Consider the following 19,412-nt stretch of genomic DNA (forward strand, 5'->3'; position numbering starts at 1 on the left):
CTAGGAGTACCTGGATAAGAGCTGTGCTGTCTTTCTGTGCAGATTCCTTCAGGTGGAGGTAGGGTAGGAAACCTTTCTGAGGAGTTTTGTGGCCAGACAGGATCTTACACCTCCAGTTTATCTCTCTCCAGAGGAGACACCAGAGAGATAGGCACAGCCGAAGCAGCTCTCCAAACTTGCTCTCCTGCAACATGGAAAGCTCCAGTTGCCCAATCCACAGGACATTCCAGGCACCTGAATATCTGCTGATTCCATGATCCTCAGCTGAAGCACAACAGAATAAAAAACCAAAAAACAAACAAACAAAAAACCCCCACGAAACCACAAAAACAAACAAAAAAAAAAAACAAACCAAAAAACCCAAAGACTGACAAAAATATCACTTTTTGTTATCATTTGCACATTCAAATACATGACACCACATGCCAGAAACCATAACACACAGATACATTTCCTGATAGGAAATGCAACCGCCCTGCAGATGCACCAGTGGACTGAGCTGCCTCAACACTTTCTAGCCCTGCTTCTCTAGATGCTTGTTTTATTTTATGTGCTCAGCAGGTCCTGGGGAGGCCCCGCAAGGCTGGGTTAAGGACTGATCCCACCAGGCATAGGAACATCCTGGAAACGGGGTAGTTGAGCATCCCCAGCCCGCCTGGGCAGCTGGGAAGCAGGAGCTGCCTGCTGCGTTGGCATCCAGCACATGCCCACAGGATGAAGGACAGGCTGCTGGGAAGCGCTTTCCCTGAGGAAAGGGTGGGACGTGCGGCTGTGGAGGAGCCCTTTGGCAGCTGGGACAGGAGGGGCCGTCCTGTCCCAGCTGCCGACAGTTCCAAAGTGCTCTTGCTGGCAATCGGCTTCCTGACGCTAAGCAGGCTTGGGACCAGGGAATGGGGAGCAGGGAAGAGCTTGGTGCTCCGTCTTGCTGCAGAGGCAAAGCCAGGAGCAGGTGCAGCCAGTTCTTTCACTGCCTGGCCTGTGGCTCTGCCAGCCTTGGCCACTCACCCGCCCCTTCACCTGTGGGGACATGAGCAGGTCTGGTGTGCCAGCAAACACCCATGAGATGCTGCTTTGACATGATTTCTCAGAGTTTCACTGACTCCACAGCAGGATTGGAAGGGAGAATTACTGTTAAGCGGCAGGTCTGTGTGGGGCGTGCCGAAAGTGGTGGGGCACTCCCATCCTCTGGGACCTTCATGGACAGGTGCTGTTCACCGAGCTGCTGCTGCTGGGCCCAGAGACCTGCCAGTTTGCTGCTTGCTTTAAACACCTTTCTGCTGGAATTCCAGCAAGACTTTTGTTTTCCTGTAGGATACTTTCCTGCTGCCTCAGCCCAAGTTCCCCGGCCAGGACTGGCTGTGTGCATGGACCAGCAGCCGGAGCAGGCTCAGGCTGCTCTCCTCCAGCGCGGTGTCTCAGGGCAGATGCCACAGACACAGTGTCCCCTCCTCTGTCTGGAGCCCCCCCAGCCCCTCCCAGGGTCCTGCTGCCACGCCGGCAGCCCCCACGGCACCCCAGAGAGCAGCAGGTCACCGATCACGGGCGGCACAGGGCTGGGAGGTGATGGGCGCGGCTGTTAATGTGTAACCGGCACCGCCACCTTTCACCGGCTCGGGAGGAGCGGGGCCGGGACAGCGGGGCCGGGATAGCCAGGCCGGGGCAGCCGGGCCGGGGCAGCGGGGCCGGGACAGCGGGGCCGGGACAGCCGGGCCGGGACAGCCGGGCCGGGGCAGCCGGGCCGGGGCAGCCGGGCCGGGACAGCGGGGCCGGGGCAGCGGGGCCGGGGCAGCGGGGCCGGGGCAGCCGGGCCGGGACAGCCGGGCCGGGGCAGCGGGGCCGGGACAGCGGGGCCGGGGCAGCGGGGCCGGGACAGCGGGGCCGGGGCAGCCGGGCCGGGGCAGCGGGGCCGGGGCAGCCGGGCCGGGGCAGCGGGGCCGGGGCAGCGGGGCCGGGACAGCCGCGCCACACCTCGCCCGGCACGGCCGGCTCTGCCGGCTTCCCAGCTTTCCCCGAGACTTGTTTTTCTGGCCGGAAGTTTCCTGGAGCCAAATGGCTCCTACCTGCCTGCTCTGCTGGGTCTGTGGCCTCCTCTGCGTCTGGTCAGTGGTGATGGGACACCCCTGCAGCCTGGACCGCCAGGTAGGGGGGCCGTGGGGGCTGCGGGTGGGCAGGGCCCCGCTCCGGGTCCTGCCAGCACAGCTGGGGTGCCCACGGGGCAGCAGGGCCTGGCAGGCAGCTCCTGCTCTGCACAGCTCAAGAGAAGATGGGAGCCAGCGGAGTTAATTGAGAGATGTGCTGTGCCAGTGGCTGCCAGCCACAGGGGTGGTTTGGCCATGCCCCAAAGCCTGTCTGTCCTGCTCCCAGCCTTGGGCTGAACGTGTCATGTTGTCCAGCCTGTTCACCAGAGCATGGCCTGGCACAGCGTTGTGTGAGTCATGGCGTTTCTGACTGTGGGGGTCTCTTGGCTGCAAGTGTAACACAGCTGCCCATAAGGGGTGCATGGCAAGCAGCCATGAGTCACATCCCTGAAGAGGTCCCAACCCCTCACTCCTTTCCCCAGTGCATGGTGATGCAGTGACTGGACCAGGGTGATTGGCAAGCCTGGGGCCAGGATCCCTGAGCACCCAGCAAGGAGCAGGAAACACAACTAAGCTACTGGGACAAGCACTGCAGCCAGCAGCTTGGCTGCATCAGGAAGGAGCTGAGGGAATGGAGGAAAGTGGCTGTCATGGGCCACTGACCTTTCCACTGATCTCTCAGTTATTCCACCCAAAGGTTTGCACTGTTTTCCAAAGCCTTCCTCAGCCCAGCTGTGTTTGAGCTGGAAACAGGACCCATGTGATGCCCCTGTGCCTTGGCCCAATTATAAGCCAGTCCTCAACACCCCAGGTTTTTAAGAGCATATCTGTTCCTCTACCAAGCAGGAACAGCAGGGTCTGATAGGAGATTTAGGTGGACAGGAGGATGAAAAGAGAGGTGAAAGAAATGGAAAGCCCAGCTAGCTGGAATATAGCCAGACACAGAAACCCAGGACCACAGTAAACTTACAGCACAACATCTCTGCTTGCAAGGTCCAAACACAGCACTTAACAGGAGCTTGTGCCTGCCCAACCAAACTTAAATTGCTGACTTGCTCTCTGTCAGCTTCATTTTGGACATTTGATCCCCTCCCACTAAAAGCCCAGGCAAGAGTAACCCATGCTGGGGACTGCTCCCCAAAACTATTTGAGTTGAGGCACCTTGTTTTACTTGTAAAAAAAAAAAAGAATCCATCCGTGTGGGTTGACTGATCCTTTCATCCTGCTCTGCTGGTATTTGGGACAGTGAATGGTCCTTGGCCTTTTTGTTTCCTAATACTGGCACAGCCAACTAGCATTAAGCCACAGCCACTCACTGTGTATCCTAAGGAACGTGGGGTAGATGAAGGCTTCGGTGCACTGTCCTGCACAGGTCCCAGTGAGCTGTTCCTGGCCTTGGTGACTGGTACAGGTGCCTACAGCTCTCCAGCCTGGTCACCTTCCTGCCAGGCAAGGCTCGCCTGCTTCCCTGCTCCAGCTGGGAGGATGCCCCTGTGTCACACAAAAGCTCCCAGGGGGCTGGAGGTGGGGATCCAGGGGAGGAAAAGGAAGGCCCTCTGCAAACTGACCCTGAATGACAACTGCCCTGTACGGAAGGACAGGGGGGTGACAACCTGCTGCCTTTGCACTCGTCCATTTGGGCTTTTCCTCTAGCCCTGCACGCTCCTCCTGTGCTGTTTCAGTCAGCTGCTCTCAGTCCTGGGCTGGCCTGCTCATCTTTCTCTATTTATCTAGGCCCACTCCAGTCTGGCAGCTCATGTGTTTTTTAAAAAGTGTGTGTGTCTTTGCTCTTTTTAAACTCTACTGGGTAATTCAGACATTTGAACCTTTGAGGAGTCTCTCTCTAGAGACACTCCCCATCATGGATAGCCCATCTCAGACAGTAGTTCTTTTCCCAGGGATGGGCCAATTGCAGTGGGAAGAGCCTTCAGCATGCTCCAAGTTCCCTTCCAAGAAACATCACCAGTTTGGACCTCTCCTTCAACTCCTTGATCATGCCCCATCACAGGACTCTCTTGAAGCATTTCCCTTCTCTGCACTCTCTCAACCTCTCCAGCAATGCCAAGCTCACGCTGAGCCCAGCAGTCTTCTCCAACCTCGGAGCGCTGTGTCTGCTGGACCTGAGCAGCTGCAGCATCACCTACATCCACGTGGACACTTTCAAGGGCCTGGGAAACTTGCACACACTGCTTCTAAGAAACAACAGCTTGCAAGAGCTTGATGTCCCTTTCCTTTTGCCACTGAAAGCTCTTTTCCACCTGGACCTGCAGCACAATGCGCTGGTCTCTGTGGACACTTGGAGCCTGCAGCTGATGGAGACAGTCCCACGGGTCCATCTGGAAGGGAACCCCTGGGTCTGCAACTGCAGCGTGCACCCTCTGCAGCAGTGGCTGCGGCGCAGGCGAGGTGAGTGGAGGGGATGGGTGGCAGGGAGCGTGTCGGCCAGGTGGAACCCTGAGTGCAGGAGTCTTGCTTGATCCATTTGCTCTGACCCTTGGGCAAGGTCTGAGGTGGCTCTCTGCCCTACCCTGTTGAGGGACAGCAAACCAAAAGGTGATGTCTGTTCATTGCTTGCAGTAACGCAGGATACCAAGGATTTCTAACAATGTCAGCAGGATAATTTGGCTACTTTTCTGGAAAATGGGTTGCATGTACACTTTGGCCTCTGAATCCATCTTTCTGTGCCTTTGTGGAGTAACCACATTTTTCATTGTTGAGGACTTGGCAGCTCCCTCTCTGGAGCCAGGTCAGGCTCCAACCATCTGAGCTCAGCTCCGAGTAAGAGCAGTGGGGTTTCTGTGGGTATCCATGAATTTGTCTGTGTCCAGTTCAGAGGAACTGCTAATCAGAGTCATACACAGTTCCTTAGTCAGGGAATTTTCCCTTTGGTTGTTTCCTACAATATGCTGAGGGTCAGCAAGTCTGTAAGGCAGAGCCAGGAGCACCTTGCAATGCAACCCATCAACCCAGGAGCAAGCAGGGATCATGTTCTCTAAACAGGCGAGATGATGGGCGCAGACCCCCATCCCACCTTAGCCCATTTGTCTCCCAGTTGTGCAGGTGACCTGCGTGTCGCCCCCGGGGCTGAGGGGCCGGGAGATCACAGCTCTGGATTCTCAGGACCTGGGCTGCCAGATTAAGCAGCGGTTTGCTCGTGAGCTCAGCACAACGCAGCTGATGACAGTGACTGAGAACAACAGTAAGTTGTGCAGATTCAGAGGTGTCCATAAAGTGTCCTCCATCATACTGGATGGGACTGCAGGTGGAGACCCCCTGCTCTGCCCCACAGCCCCAGAGGTTCAGGCTGCTGGGCCGTGCTGGTGCAGTGGCTTGGTGGGAGGGTGGCCGACACCTGGAGGTGTTTGTTGGCTTTGTGACAGGAAAGTTAACAGGTGCCACAAAGCCACATGGAGCACAGACTCCACAGTGATAGGCAGCAGTACCAGCCAGGCAGTTTTTCCCCCAGTGTTCACACTCCCTTGGTACCTGGTCTTGGTGAAGGGCATCTGTGTTGCTCCTAATGAAAGTGGTGTAGTGCTGGCTGCACACTGCAGGCAGGCACACGGCTGGAGGATGGGGAGCACTGGGTGTGCTACAGGCTGACCATGCACCTTTCCTGTGTCACAGCCACGGCACTGCCAGCTGGGAAGGGGGGAAGGAGCTGGCCCTACCTGGTGGGATTCCTGGTGACAGCGATTGCCATCTCCATCCTGATTGCACTGGTTGCCAAGTGCAAGCTTGTCCACAAGAGCTTTGCCAGCTACCGCCACCGGCCGCTGCCTGAAATCAGCTCCATCGGAGGCAGACCCATGGAGGATAGCAGCAGCTGGGACAGGGGCTCCTGTGGGAGCCATTCCATAACTGATGCTGCCGACCTGCAAACTGAGGATGATGATGGCTTCATTGAGGACAACTACATCCAGCCCAGTGAGCAGCTACCAACAAAAGAGGAGCTGGAGTTGCATCGCTCCATCTGAACTTACAAATCAGCCACCACTGCTGCGGCCTCTTGCTGTCTCCCTAGCTCCACCCTTTTCCTACCTGCCCTTGGCTTTGGGCCCCACATGTCTGGGGCAGGAGGAAGGGAGCAGAGAGGAGAGGAGAGAGGGATGGGCTTGGCATGGTGATGGAGGCTGAAGGCAGCCAGTCCCAGAGTGTCCCAGCATGACACCAGTAAGCTGCACTGTCACAGGGACACCAAACCAGGTGCTGCTTTCCCAGCCTTGCTCAGATGCTGAGGATGAAGGAGGTGGTGCCTATCATGCCTGGGAAACCAGGTGAAGTGGGAAGAGGAGCCTGCCCTGGTGCTGCCATGGGGTCTTGGGCACTGGTCCCACTGCCCCATGGTGCCAGACCCAGCCCTGCTCTGTCCCTCAATGTGTTGTCACTCTGAGGTGTGATTAAAGCATGATTTAGCCCTGCCTCTTTGTGCCAGCAATGGTTTGTTGGGACTCTCCCAGTGCCAGTGTCTGGAGGAGGCCCCCAGCCCCACAGCTGCGGTGCAGTTTTTTTGCATTTGCTTTAAAGGACCATAAATACATTCCTCTAACTGTGGCAATGAGAGACCACTTCTGTGGCACAATGAGTGCTCTTGTCCAAACAAATATTTCACCTGCTGTGGTGCAGGCAGCCCTGGTGCACCATCACAGGGTTTCTGTGCATGTCTCTCCAGCCATGGCCCTTCTTTCTTTTCTCTCTTCCCTCTCCAGGAAGACAAGCTAAAAGACAGCTTTCCCCTGTCAGCTCTGCAGAGCTGAGCAAACTCATCAGTGCTGCCAGTTGCAGTGCCAGGCCCATGTGCTGGGGCGAGGTGACCCTCTCCTCCAGCACCCATTACAGAGTTCCACGTGTCTCTTCAACTGTGGAGTTGCACAAATGGGATAATTTTTACATTCCTGTCATCTTCATCTTTGTGGTATGATGAAGAGCACATGAGACACAGGTAACTGCAAGTTATTTCTGCTGGAGTTGTGCCTTCATGGGTTACTCTGGAGTTAAAAGCAGGGAGCAGCAGTGGCATTCACCTTTAGTAAGTGATTCATAAGGCTGGTACCAACCAGTTGGGAAGATTTCCCAGGGCACAGCCCAGTCATTACCATCCCTGATATCTCAGGAGTCTCTTTGTCATGCTCCAGAGTAAGAGATATCAACACAGGACAGCATTTCTCAAAGCTCTGCCACACAGCTAATTCCTCCACCTCCTTCAAATCTCTATTTCACTGCTAACTGCCTTTCTATTTCTCCACTCATTAAAACATTTAGTATATTAAAAAGGTAAATAATACACCTCAGAGAATGTAAACCAAAGGGGAAAAATGGGTCAGGCATTGGATGGATGAGACAGGGTAGAAAGCAAATGTGCCACTTGAAGCCTTGAGCAGGAGGAAAATCTGCTGGCTTCTTTCAGCGGTCAGCCAGTTTTTGCTCTTAAATGCCATATTTCTAAAGTGAACTTTACTTTTTCAGTTACTGTCTCATCATTTGTTTCTGGGCTCATCAGCTACTGATGAAAATACACTATATAATATATTTTTGGAAATTTCTAGTATTTTTTGGGTAAGAGATTTAAATCTGCGGTTTGGGAAAAAGCATTTCAGTTATCTTTTGGAGGGTATTTTCTGGGCTTTTCAACATGCTTTTCAATCACGTGAACATACTAGATGCAGTCTTTTCTTTTTTGTTTCGGTGATCTCTTAAAAGAAGTTAAAAATACAAGCATCCAGGCTTATTTGTCCAGGATCTTACTCACCAGTCCCTCAGCACTTAGTGGTTGGATGGCTTGTCTACTTTGACCCTGCTCATAAGTTCACCCATTTATTTTTTAGCCAAGTAGACATGGCAGGTTTTCTTGTGTGTGTGCATGTGTGTGTGTGCATTTTCCGTCCCCTCTCAGGCAGTTGGGGTGCAAGTGAGCAGGAACCTGGCAACTCATGTTTGGGGGAAAATGCACCTGGCATGCAGAGCTGGGAATAAAAGGGGTCAGAGCATGAAAAGGAGGATCCTTCTCCAGGGGTCCACCCAGGAAGCTGCCATGAGGGCCTGGCTGAGGCTGGCCGGGAGCAGGAGCAGGTATGCAGGCAGACTGGTTCCAGGTGCGAGGCTCAGCCCTGCCACAGGGTGAAACAGCTTCTCTGTAAACAAACTAGCCAGCACTGACACATTCAGGAGGCTTTGTGTGCTCCATGTGAGCATCTTTCAGGGGCATAGCAAGGTCTCAGGTTCACAGAGCAGCAGTAAGGGGATCTGGATATGTCTGTGTTCTTAAGCAGAGAGAGATTAACATGCATCTGGAGGTGGGAATTGTGTATCAGGAGAGAAGTACATGCATTTTTGGGGCTCTGGTGGCATTGCCACACTAGCTGGTGATCCAAAACCACAGCCACGTGAGGGACCTTGGTCTGTTGTGATTACTGCCCTGGGCTGAGGCCAGCCCTGAAAAGCCCTGACACCTCTGCTCTGCAGAGAGACCTGCATTCAAGTACCAGCCTTCAACACAATTAACTTCTCTAACACTTTATTATGTATGTCTACATACAACACAAGAACCAAGAGACAAACCAGCACCTGTGCTGTAGAGGGGAGTCAGGGATTGAGCAGCACAGGCTGTCCCTCTGGGCAGCTGGACCCAGCCACCATCTTCAGGCACAGCTGTTGTCTCCTTGGTTTGCTGTCCCGGCCCACAGTCAATCACCCTTTTCTGGCACAATTCATAGGCACTTGGGGCACGTTTTGAAGGGGCTGTGGAGGGGACAGGATTCACATTGACATGCAGGCAGCGTGGAGCTGCGAGCTGGGCACAGTCATGCTTCTTCACAGAAATGCCCAGATGTGCAAAACAGCTGGTGTGCAGGCAGCTGTGGCCTGTCAGCACGTGCGGGCTGGTGGAGCTGGCAGTCACTGCTGGACCACTGGTGCTGGCAGAGGGGGTGCAGCCTGGCATAACTGCACATGCACTGACACCAGCCTGCAGAGCAGCAGCAGTGGTGATGGTGGTGCAAGACCATTCAGCTCTGGCCTGCCCTTCCTGGGCAGATTAAGGGAGGAGATGCAGAGAGAAGAGGAAACAGCAGTTTAATAAAATCTACAGATGATGTGAAAATGGCAGAAGAAAATGTAGAAATAACAGAGATACAGAGAGAAAAGCTCAAATGATGCACCTGTACACTGGGAAAAACAATCCAAGGCTTCAGGCAAAGGAAAGTCGGCAGGAGCAGGGCAAGAACAGGTGGATACAGATGTGGTTTCATGAGATCTCACTGCATTGGGAATGTGAAGCTGGAGCTGTGAAGGGGTGAAGGCCTCACTGACCAGCTGATGGTGAGCTCTGACACTGCCTCCAGGTGTAACATGGACAGTGATTTGTGCTCTTGGCAAGGGAATCAGCTACCATCCTCTTCCAAATGAATTTGTTACCAGGCAACAAAAAACAATAGCTCAGTCTTGTTCCATTGCAGAGGACACTTGGCAAATAATGAGCAAAACCAACATCTGGGGCAGAGCAATTCAGGTGAAGGAAAGGTGGGAGCAGACAAGATGAAAAATTACAGAATAGTCTGAGCTGGAAGGGGCCCAGGAGGATGACAGAGTCCAACTCTTAAGAGAATGGCCCACATGGGGTTCAGACCCGTGACCTTGGTGTTATTAGCACCATGCTCTGACCAACTTGCTAAGAGGAAGAGGTCATGCAGGAGCATCTTCAGTAGGAGGTTGAGATCTGTGTCTATGGAAAGGGCAGTGAAATGGTTAGTGAGTCTATGAGGGAAATGAGATTTTTGTCAGGTAAATTAGACTTAAGTCACAGGAAAAGTTCCTGGGGTGAATTGTTAGTCTGCCTCTGGTAGAGACACCCTGGTGATAAAACAAGACACCTTGTAGAGATGAAACACCAAAAAAGCTCCAGGTAAGGCCCAAGTGACAGTAGAGGACCTTTTCTACCCTGCAGCAGCTGCAGCACTTGGGAGACAGAAACAGCATGAAAACAGGGACTGGGATGAGCTGCAGGGCTCCTGGCAGCAGAGGTGCCTCTGCCTGGGAAACTCCTGTAGGAGGGCACAGCACTCTCCCCTCACACAGCTTTTGCAGAAGGCAGCCCCAGCCCCAGGATTTGGGCGTCCCATCACCATCCCCTGGTGACTGCACCTTGCTGTTTGTGGCTCACGTAGCTGGAGCATCCTGGCATGATAAGAGAGCCCCAACACTCAGTCCAGCACAGATAACCCATCAGAGCCTTGGCACCAACACTGCTTCATCACCCCTTTGATAAACCACAGGTGATGGTGGGCTGCAGAAATGTAACACTGGAACAGATGCTGGCATTGCAAACACAAACAGCATTTCATGTGAGGTCCAGCCATGCTGTGGCTCTAGCACACACAATCCTATGCAAATCCCACACTCACTCCCACAGACACCAGTGATTTCTTGGGAGCGGCCCCTGCAGCCATGCCTCCCACCAGGCTCCCTTGTGCTTGCTGACACAGAAAGTATTTCCTGCCATTCACCAGCTGCTAGAGGCTCTACTTCACTCAGCAGCTGGAGGCTCTGCACAGAGCACAGGTTGGTTTTATACCACCTGCAATTACAGCCTCTCCTGCCAGGAGAGTGTATGGCACAGTCCCAGGAACTGCAGGAACCAGACAAGTACTGGGGTTCCCAGGGGTACAGGACAGGCTCACCTTCACTCTGTAACATGGGTCACAGCCAGGCAGGCAGCAGCTGACACAGGAGGCTTTGTGGAGATAAAATGCCAGCCAGGTCAGAGCCCGTCCAGGTGCTCTGAATCTGTGCTGTGCCACCAGCCTGAGGCAAAGCAAATGCCAGTCATCTCCAACAGGAACACTGGGCACACTGCAGCTCTCGCCCTTCCCTGGGGAAAGGCCATCACTGACGGCTGTATCCACTAAGGCTCACACAGAGGTGTCCTGGGTCAGATCAGGTTGGCCATGCTGGAGGTGGGGGGAAGCCGCCTGTTTCCAGCGAGGCGGCCGGAGATGGTGAAGATGCGGATCTCGCCGGTCTCCAGGCTCCGAGGAGCTGCCCGGCGGCAGGAGGTGCACAGCAGGTATAGCAGCAGGCAGAGGAGGATGGCACTGCCGGCAGTCAGGAGGATGACCCCGCTGGTGAACATGCTGGCCAGCGGCCGTGCGGGGCTGAGCTGCATGGTGGTGGTGGAGAGGATGGTGAGCACCACCCCACAGACCAGCAGCACCAGGGCGCTCAGCAGCAGCACCAGGCAGTCCGAGAAGCCTCCGCTCTTCAGCAGCTCGATCTGATCCCGGCTGCGGATGCAGTTCATGTCCTGGATTGCAGAGCTCAGCAGCTGCTTCAGCAGCACGAGCAGGGCCAGGAGGCAGAGTGTGGTGCCCACGGCGAGCCGCCACTCTCCAGAGCGGCTGCTAGTGCTGTACAGCAGGATGATGCCCCCAATCCCGCAGGCCAGGATCAGCACCACGGCCATCCCATAGCACAGGATGGATTTTTTGGGGTCCTGGAACCACCAGAGCTCCACATGCTCTTCCAAGATATTCCTCTGGATGTGGTCTGCGTCTGCAGGGGTGCGGGGGCTGCTCAGCTCTGCCAGCTCTGGCATGGTGGACAGCTGGGTGAAGAGGGCACAGAAGTGGCACAGATGAATTTGCACCCTTACAGCAAATGGAGGGTCAACGCAGCAGCAGTGGTGAAGGCAGCTGCATTTCTCCAGCAGTGATGTCTCGGTCTCATTCTTTGGATCCTGATGGAATTTCCTTTTGCAGTGGTGCCACCAGGAGAGTTATGGTCCACGTGCTGGGGTTGAGCCCACCACCAAGGCAGGGCTGTGAAACATGATGGAGTGTTCCCAGAGCAGCACCACAGGGAAACTGCCAGGGCTGTCTCCTTCCTTTCCCGTGTCTTTCATCTGAAAAAGTCAAGAAGAGAAGATATCATTAAACAGACACCCTGCTCCCCTGTACCAAATAATCCTGTGCCAGACCCTGGGCCTTGGTTGCTGAGGCTGGCCTGCAGACCTTACTGTGGTTCCCTCACAGAAGCCCTGTGTGCTGGAGAACAGATCAGCTGCACGTCTTGTGGGAGACCTCCATGTGCTGCGGGGGAACCCCAGCCTGCCCCAAGGGCGAGTCTCCTGCCTCCCCAGCGCTTTGTGCCCAGCTCAGAGGCTGCTGGCACATTGCTGCCCGAAGGACTCTGCCTGCAGCTGGTGCTGGCAGCAGGGCAGGGAGTGAGCAGAGGCAGGTCCCTCCTGGGATAAAGCCCCATTCACAGCTCCGGCTTCACATGCTCCCTCATCAGCATCAGCCTCTTGTCACCAACTGGCTCTGCTGCCCAGAACGGGAGGTGGGGGTCAGGACCAGGGTTTAACTCTTCCACTCCAGTGGCTGGAAGAGTGAGAGCAGCCATAGTTGTTGTTCTCAGCCCTATCCCCATCCCTGCACTGCCAGTGGTTTCCCCTCAGAAGTTCCCTACAGAAATATGGTAGCTAATCTCCAGTGATCTCAGCATGTGCCTGGAAAGAGCCCTTAGCTGTGACCTGGCACCCTGAGATTTTGCTGTCTCGCTGCTGGTCTGTGAAGCACTTTGCCACTGGAGGGGAGCAGAGGAAGGGCAGCATTGGCTCCAAGGTGCTGTGCTTAGCTGGGCTCCCCTGGGCACAGCACCTTGTCTCAGCCCACCACTCACGATTCCCAGGCTTGTGTCCCCACTATCCTGCCCCCCCTTAATACTTCTTTGGGTACAGTTTTAGATCAAGAGTGGAAACCACTTGCATTTCTCTCACATAATGTTCCTCCCTGGCATGTGAGTGCTCCAGCTGGTCCCACAGCACTACAGGGATCCTCTAGAACAGCTACTACCCAAACCATGGAGAGGTGCTGGAGAGGACAGCATGGGAGCATGTCAGGAATGACTGAGGCTGGAGACATGGGGCAAACCCCAGAGACCGAGGGGAGACAGCCTCTCTGGTCACCTCCTAGACAGGACAATGCACCCTTGGCCACCACAGGCACACACATGAGCTGCTCTGAATCCTGCAGGAGCCCATGGCAGGGACAGGAACTGACTCAGGTCCCTTGTGTCAGAGCTGTGTCACTTCTCCTGGGTGGGGGGACAGCCACCCTGCCTGCTAGAAGTGGCTCTCAGGAGCCCATCAGCCCACGTCAAACACACTCCGTTTGTACCCTGCTCTGCTCGGCACTGGGGCTCAGGGCTCATTACACACAGGCACGGAGAATTTATGACCTCCACACGTGGCAGCTCTGCACGCACCAGGGATCTTTCCTGCCATCACTCTCCCTGTCTGTTCTCCACACACCACATCCCTCATGGCAATGCCTTTGCTGCCAGCAAACACCTCAGAGCCCCTCTGTGGGGCCGGGGGGACAGGGAGGACAATTGTGCGGGGAGTGCCCGAACCAGACACCGCCTGACAGTGTCAGGCCAAGCTCCTCCTGAGTCACTCCCCGGCTGTGATGGAGCATGAGCTCACCCGGGACGTGGCTCGGGCCGCTGCCAGCGGCAGCGCGTGTCCGTGTCCGGGAGTTCTGTGGGCACGGCGGGTTGGCAGGCCCGGCAGCGATGGCTGCGGCACGGAAACCCCGGCTCCAGAGGGGACACCCCTGCTGGGAGACCCGTGGGACACCTACAGCTCCTGGCTGGAGCCAGAGCAACCAGAAAGCACCAGTTAGAGAGAGAAAGGAGCTGTGGCTGAGCGTGTTGGTTTGTGCCTGCTGGGACGCACTCGGAGTGTGTGTGTGACAGCAGATACCTTGCGCTGTCAGGTATGCCCAGGACACAAATCCCCAGGAAGGTGAGGATGTCATGGGGCACTATTAAAGTAGAGAGAAGCAAGGAGACATTGAGACTGGAGCTGTTTCTTTAGCCTATGCAAATCAGCGTGGTGCTAAACATTTCTCTCTCCTGCCTTTCCTTCTCCAAGCACTAAGGTGCCTTCTCTCCTCCTTAGCAGTGAATGGGTGAGTCTAATAGATTGCAAGCTTGTAGATTAAACTGAGCTTTCAGACTAAGAGAACATAAAGCTTGGAGAAGTGCAAAGTCTGTGTCTGTCTGCTGCTTGACCCAAGTTATACGAGTCAAACAGTAAACAAGGAAACCACAGCACCATGAACCACAATGAGGGAAAATGTGATCAAAAATCAAGCTACAGCACTGCATTCTCATGTTACTTTTAAAAATTTAACCATTTTAGTTTTTTATTTGCTCAGAAAAAGGACAAGGGAGCAAAAAAACCCCACAAAAAACCCTAGGATCATATGGTCGAAGAAGGAAAGGAAAATTAAGGTATCACCTCTACAAGCATGTATTTCCTAGTGTTATATTAACCTCTATTAAACAAATTATTTGGAGAGTTTCCCAGTGTTACATTAACCTCTATTAAACAAATGATTTGGAGAGGCAAAGGCTTCTACTGAAGTGTGCTTTCATGTTTCCTTATGTATGTTTGAAAATGTTCGGGGAATATAATCTTTTGCTCTAAAACAATCCACACTTGCTTCTTTAGACCCTGAGGGCTTGTGTTGCTATTAACAGTATTTTTACTCCTAGAATCACAGAATAATTAAGGTGGGATGGGACCTTGTGAAGTCACCTGCTTAAAGCAGGGTTCACCTAAAAGTCAGACTGAGCAGGTCAGGGCCCCATTCATTTACATGCCAAGGATGGAGGATCTACAACCCCTCAGGGATCATTCCGGAGTTAAATCATCCTCACCATGAAAACATTCCTCCTTAAAACTAGCTACAGTTTCTCGTTCCTCAGGCTGGCTGCTCCCACCCTCTTCAGAAAACTCTCTTTATATTGTAAACCAAAGCAGCCCTATCCTGGGCTGTCACCCACTGCTCCATAAAGAAGGGATGAACCTAGACCTCACAGCAGCTTTGCTGATCTGCTTTCTTGGCACTGTGCAGCACATCACTTTGCCCAGATCAGACCCAGAGAAAGGAAGGAATATATATGCTTGCTCTGCCATGAGGGAGGACAGCCATCCCAAGCTGTTGTCCCTTCTTTTGGTGTTCTTTGGCCTACCTGGTCTCACAAATAACAATCTTGGACAGACCATAACAAACCAGTTGGCCCATCAGATTGGTGTACTTGACAGTCTGGATCACAGATCATTAATCTCTACATTTACTCACTACTGAAGCCAGCACCTTCTGTGCTCCCATCTCTGCAAGAGAAAATGGAGGAGAGGACCAGCCCAGCCACACAATGCTTTAAGTCCAAAGAGCACATTTCAGGAAAAAAGTGACATGCTGTCCTTCCCCATTGCTGGCTGGCAGCTGTGGAGGAAGAACAGGAAAGCACTAGGAATGCAGGAAAAAAAAAATACTCATGTTTTTCCTTTTCCATTGTGTTGGTTGTTTTTTTCTTTCCCTACTCTGACAACATGTCACTGGAAATTGAGGGTCATCATCAATGTGCTCCTGGCCACTCCTGGCTACAGGTGTGGGATGTACTGGCTGAATGCCTCGGAATGATACAAACCCCAGGTACCCGTTGAAACAATGCTTACCCACAGGGTTTAGGAGGGGAAGTCTGGGGATGAGACAGGCTCTTGCAGTATTTCCTTGTACTTCCAGCCTTGGAAGGGTTTTATGCAGCTTTTACGTGGACTTCGTAAGCGTCATGGAGACTGGGAGAGTCCAACAAGATTTGCTATAAAATAACAACACATAAAATTATTTACCTGAGCAGTGTAGGTGAGAGCCAACAGAGCTTCACAATCTCAAACAAATCGAAGCCATCTCAGCCCTCTGTTTTCCCAGTCCATCACAACTTATTTGCTTCTTCACCTGATCTGTCCATAGCCTGTTTGGGACGGACCTGTCACCACTCTGTGCCTTACAAAAATCTTTAGTCCAGAATAGGCATAAACATTTTCCCATAATGTCATGTATTTTTTTCAACTTCCAACGCTTTAGGAAGCATTTCTTTACCAAGAGAGTCAGCCCTGAATTGTTGTATGTCCCTTCCAACTGAAACAGTACATTCTATTCTGACTATTGTATTCTAGTTTGTCTATTCTAGCCTATTGTGTTGTCTATTCTATTGTATTTCAATTGAAAAGGACCTAAAATGATCATCTAGTCCAACTGCCTGACCAATTCAGGGCTGACCAAATTCAAGAATGTTTTTTAGGGCATTGCCCAGAAGCCTCTTCAATACTGACAGGTTTGGGGTATCAACCAATTCTCCAGGAAGTGTGTTCCAGAGTTTGACCCCGTTTTCAGTAAAGACATGCTTCCTAAGCATATTTGATTCCGTTCTCACTCCCTATAGGCTCAAAGAGAATTAAGCTCATGTATCTTGTTTTATGACTGAATTACTCTCAATGTACAAACCAGAAGCTCTGAGTGTCATGGTGCTAAAGGCCTGTCTGTGCACCTGGGAGCATGTGGGAAGTTCCCTCTCTGAGAACTCAGGACTGGGGCTGGGGGAACCTGCAAGGAATGGGAGTAATGGAGCTTTTATGTGGCATCCATCTGTCTTGCCCAAAATCCTAGCTTGAGATCCACACTCCTTTGCCCTCCACACCAACCACCAATTCCCAATGCTTCTCCTTTCCTGGGCTGCTCGGGATCCATGCAAAGCTGTGCAGAGAGCCCACCCTCTGACAGATGGACAATGCTTTCCCAGAAGTGAGCTGCTCCTGCCACGAGACTCCATCTGGGAAGCCCCAGGGAACCCTGGGTGATGGTGGATTGTCCCTTTCCCTTCCCCAAGCCAAGGGGTTCTGGGATTAAGGATGGTGGAGGGCTTTTTGTAGCAGGGTCGGTGCACAGCTGTCTTTTACACAGATCTAGACACTTTTGGCAGGCTCCATTGTAAAATGTCATGTTCCCCTTCCTCTTTGTACACTCAACAGGCATCCATTATCCTGACCTTGCAGAGCCTGTCCTGATGCACCTCTGCCAAGGGTGCCAAGGGAACAAGAAGCTGAGAGGAAACAATAGCACAAGGAAGAAATGATTTGGAGGCAAGAAGCAGGGTCTCTGAAGAAGTAAGGCTGAAGCAGCCTCAAACCTGCCAGCAGCTGCTGCTGAAGTTCCTTCCCGCACAGCTCCCAGGGAGGAAGGGATCACTCACCTGCAGCAGACGCTGCCCACATGCGACAGCCTGGCACACTTCCCTGCTCCAGGCTGGCAGCAGTGGTTTTCCCAGGCTTTCCTTCCAGTGGATCCAGCTAACGAGGGAGCCCACGGGGACAATCTCTTCCCTTCCTCTTGCAAGTGCCTGTCAAGACCCAGGTGAGGCTCCCTTTCCCGGTGCCGCGGCAGCCCGGAGGTCCGGCGGCAGCCCTCGCCTCCTGCCCGGGCAGGTGCATTCCCCAGCTGGGTGGCGTCCCAGCAATCCTGCTGCTGCTCTTGGAGACGCTCCAGAGCCGCGCCGCTGAGCAGGTGATACCCCTCCCTCCTTCCCTCCCTCCTCGGGCAGGATCTGGCCTCTGGCCACACACCGATCTTGGAAGATGGCTCATTTCCTCCCAGCTGGAGGTGAAGGGGTGCCAGAGCCAGGGAGCAACTCCCAGGCAGTAAGGGACAGTGCTAGGGGACACTTGACACACTCAGCAAGTATTTGGTATTATATAAAGTAGCTCCTGCTCTACTGTATAGGTTAGGGCCATCCAGTCATATCAGAGCCTCTTCCTGTGACAGAAGTTCAGGCAAGCACTCAAGTCAGGCCAGATGTCACTGTCACATCTTCCCACCAAAAGGCAGCTGCAGAGCCCCCTCCCTGGGAGACAGCAAGACCAGCAGAGTTTACCATGCTGCAGAAGAGCTGATTTCCTGGTAGTCCAGTGGGGAAAAAAGGGTAGCTATTTTGAGAGAAATCAGGGAAACAGAAAAACATTCATTTAAGAGTTGAAGAATAACAAAAGGGAGTAGCAGGAATGTTGAAGTCAGTAGGGGAATAGGATTCCCTGACTGATCAATGTCCCCTCCTTCCTGGCTAGGTTTCATGATAGCAGAAGCGATCATTACCGTTAGTCTGAGCAGCTGGAAAATCTCCAGGGAAATGCAGGAAGAAGAGAACGGGAATGAACTACACTTCTTGCCTGGCTAATGGAAAGTGAGGCTCAGTTATTAAGTCACATGCTACTTTTTTATCAGGCTGTGAGAAGGGAAGCTTAGGATATGCTAATCAAATAGAAACCAAGTAGTGTGACAGGTTCAGGAATTTGTCTGAGAAAAATCTGATATGTCTTTTGAGACTTGTGAAATATCATCAGTCCAAAGGATGTTGTCCTACACATAAAAAAACCAAATGGTATGTGATAGGTTTTCCTATACAAACACCTTTGAACAATGAGCTTGACCCTATCCAGAAAAACCTGGGTTTTTAGTTGGCTCAGTTAGCAAAGAAGTCATCTAAGGGGAAACCTTATTCAGATAGCCATATAGTAATTTTAAAAAGTGGGCTGTAGCTTTATAAGAGCATGAAATGCTTACCAGCTCTTTTAGAGAGGTACCAGCAGGAGAAACAGAACAATGAAGGTCAAGAGGGGAGGAAAGCAGAAAATTATTTTGCACCCTGAGAGAATTCAGAAGACTATTAGCACACAAAACAAGAATCCAGTTACAGCTTAGTTCTAAAACATTTATAGAGTTTGTGTGTGGGAGTTTCACCTTGGTCTGCTTTTCCCAGTATAGAAGGGGATTGTACATCTATTTTGCTTCCAGCAGGCCTGCTGAAGTTTAGTTGTAACACTCCGCTGTGCCTAATGTTTAATTTTCCCCTATACAAGCAATGTTTTAGCTGCCCCTTAACCACTAAGATCAAGTTCACAATCCTCTTCAGCCTAGTCTGGCAGCTGAAGCTACCTAGGCTTCATCTGACAGGCTGTGTATTGCCTTTAAAATTTGCTAATAAGGGTGACATAGGGGCATATTTTTAAGCATATCAGTCACAATTTAGAAATAATTCACTATCTGTATAGGCATATTAGGAAAAATATTCTTATTCAGAAAAGCTGATTGCATTTCTCTAAACCACAACTATTAAAGCAGTGTGTTGTATGATTCCAGCACTCAATTTGTCCTGACAGAGAGAGGGGAAAATTATACCACACGAGAGCCTAGCCAATTAAAATGGGTGTGTCCTGAAAATTTTAGAGGGAACTAGTTTCTAAAATATTTACTAATTACATTAATTACATCCTCTTTCTGTACAGGAAGTATCAAAATAATTATATGGGGAGGGGAGGAGGAAGAAAGGGTGTTAAGCTAGCCCATTAACAGACCATTAACTTCTTCCTTTTGCTCCTGTGAAACCTATGCCCCATACAGGTTAAAGATGCAAAATGGAAAAAAAAATTACACTAAA

At 52.3% G+C, this 19,412-nt stretch overlaps 2 protein-coding genes across 5 annotated transcripts; one reads left to right on the plus strand and one right to left on the minus strand.

Moving 5' to 3' along the window:
- The first annotated feature begins 1,957 nt into the window (after positions 1 to 1,957).
- C8H1orf210 (chromosome 8 C1orf210 homolog) lies at positions 1,958 to 6,499 on the plus strand. The gene is made up of 4 exons (XM_004176884.4): positions 1,958 to 2,139; positions 3,977 to 4,484; positions 5,131 to 5,277; positions 5,706 to 6,499. Exons 1-4 carry the CDS (start codon positions 2,050 to 2,052, stop codon positions 6,053 to 6,055), a joined length of 1,095 nt encoding a protein of 364 aa, XP_004176932.3. The 5' UTR covers positions 1,958 to 2,049; the 3' UTR covers positions 6,056 to 6,499.
- A 2,076-nt stretch (positions 6,500 to 8,575) lies between these two features.
- TMEM125 (transmembrane protein 125) lies at positions 8,576 to 17,441 on the minus strand. 4 transcript variants are annotated; one of them, XM_072933072.1, is made up of 3 exons: positions 17,175 to 17,441; positions 15,601 to 15,743; positions 8,576 to 11,973 (listed from the first exon to the last, which is right to left on the minus strand). In XM_072933072.1, the coding sequence occupies exon 3, from the start codon at positions 11,665 to 11,667 to the stop codon at positions 11,005 to 11,007; it is 663 nt and encodes a 220-aa protein (XP_072789173.1). In that variant the 5' UTR covers positions 11,668 to 11,973; positions 15,601 to 15,743; positions 17,175 to 17,441; the 3' UTR covers positions 8,576 to 11,004. The 4 variants fall into 4 exon arrangements, with proteins under 4 accessions (XP_072789173.1, XP_072789174.1, XP_030134821.1 ...); XM_072933073.1 differs by lacking the exon at positions 15,601 to 15,743; XM_030278961.4 differs by lacking the exons at positions 15,601 to 15,743; positions 17,175 to 17,441 and adding an exon at positions 12,088 to 12,371.
- Between the last annotated feature and the right edge of the window lie 1,971 nt (positions 17,442 to 19,412).

The sequence above is a fragment of the Taeniopygia guttata genome, chromosome 8, assembly GCF_048771995.1.
Source record: "Taeniopygia guttata chromosome 8, bTaeGut7.mat, whole genome shotgun sequence".
Lineage (NCBI taxonomy): Eukaryota > Metazoa > Chordata > Aves > Passeriformes > Estrildidae > Taeniopygia > Taeniopygia guttata.

Bases quoted from the DNA above. Each gene is read 5' to 3' on its own strand.
- C8H1orf210 (XM_004176884.4), top strand. From the start codon at position 2,050: ATGGCTCCTACCTGCCTGCTCTGCTGGGTCTGTGGCCTCCTCTGCGTC. The intron at 2,140-3,976 runs GTAGGGGGGCCG...TTCTTTTCCCAG, and splicing joins CCTGCAGCCTGGACCGCCAG to GGATGGGCCAATTGCAGTGG. The intron at 5,278-5,705 runs GTAAGTTGTGCA...CCTGTGTCACAG, and splicing joins GACAGTGACTGAGAACAACA to CCACGGCACTGCCAGCTGGG.
- TMEM125 (XM_072933073.1), bottom strand. From the start codon at position 11,667: ATGCCAGAGCTGGCAGAGCTGAGCAGCCCCCGCACCCCTGCAGACGCA.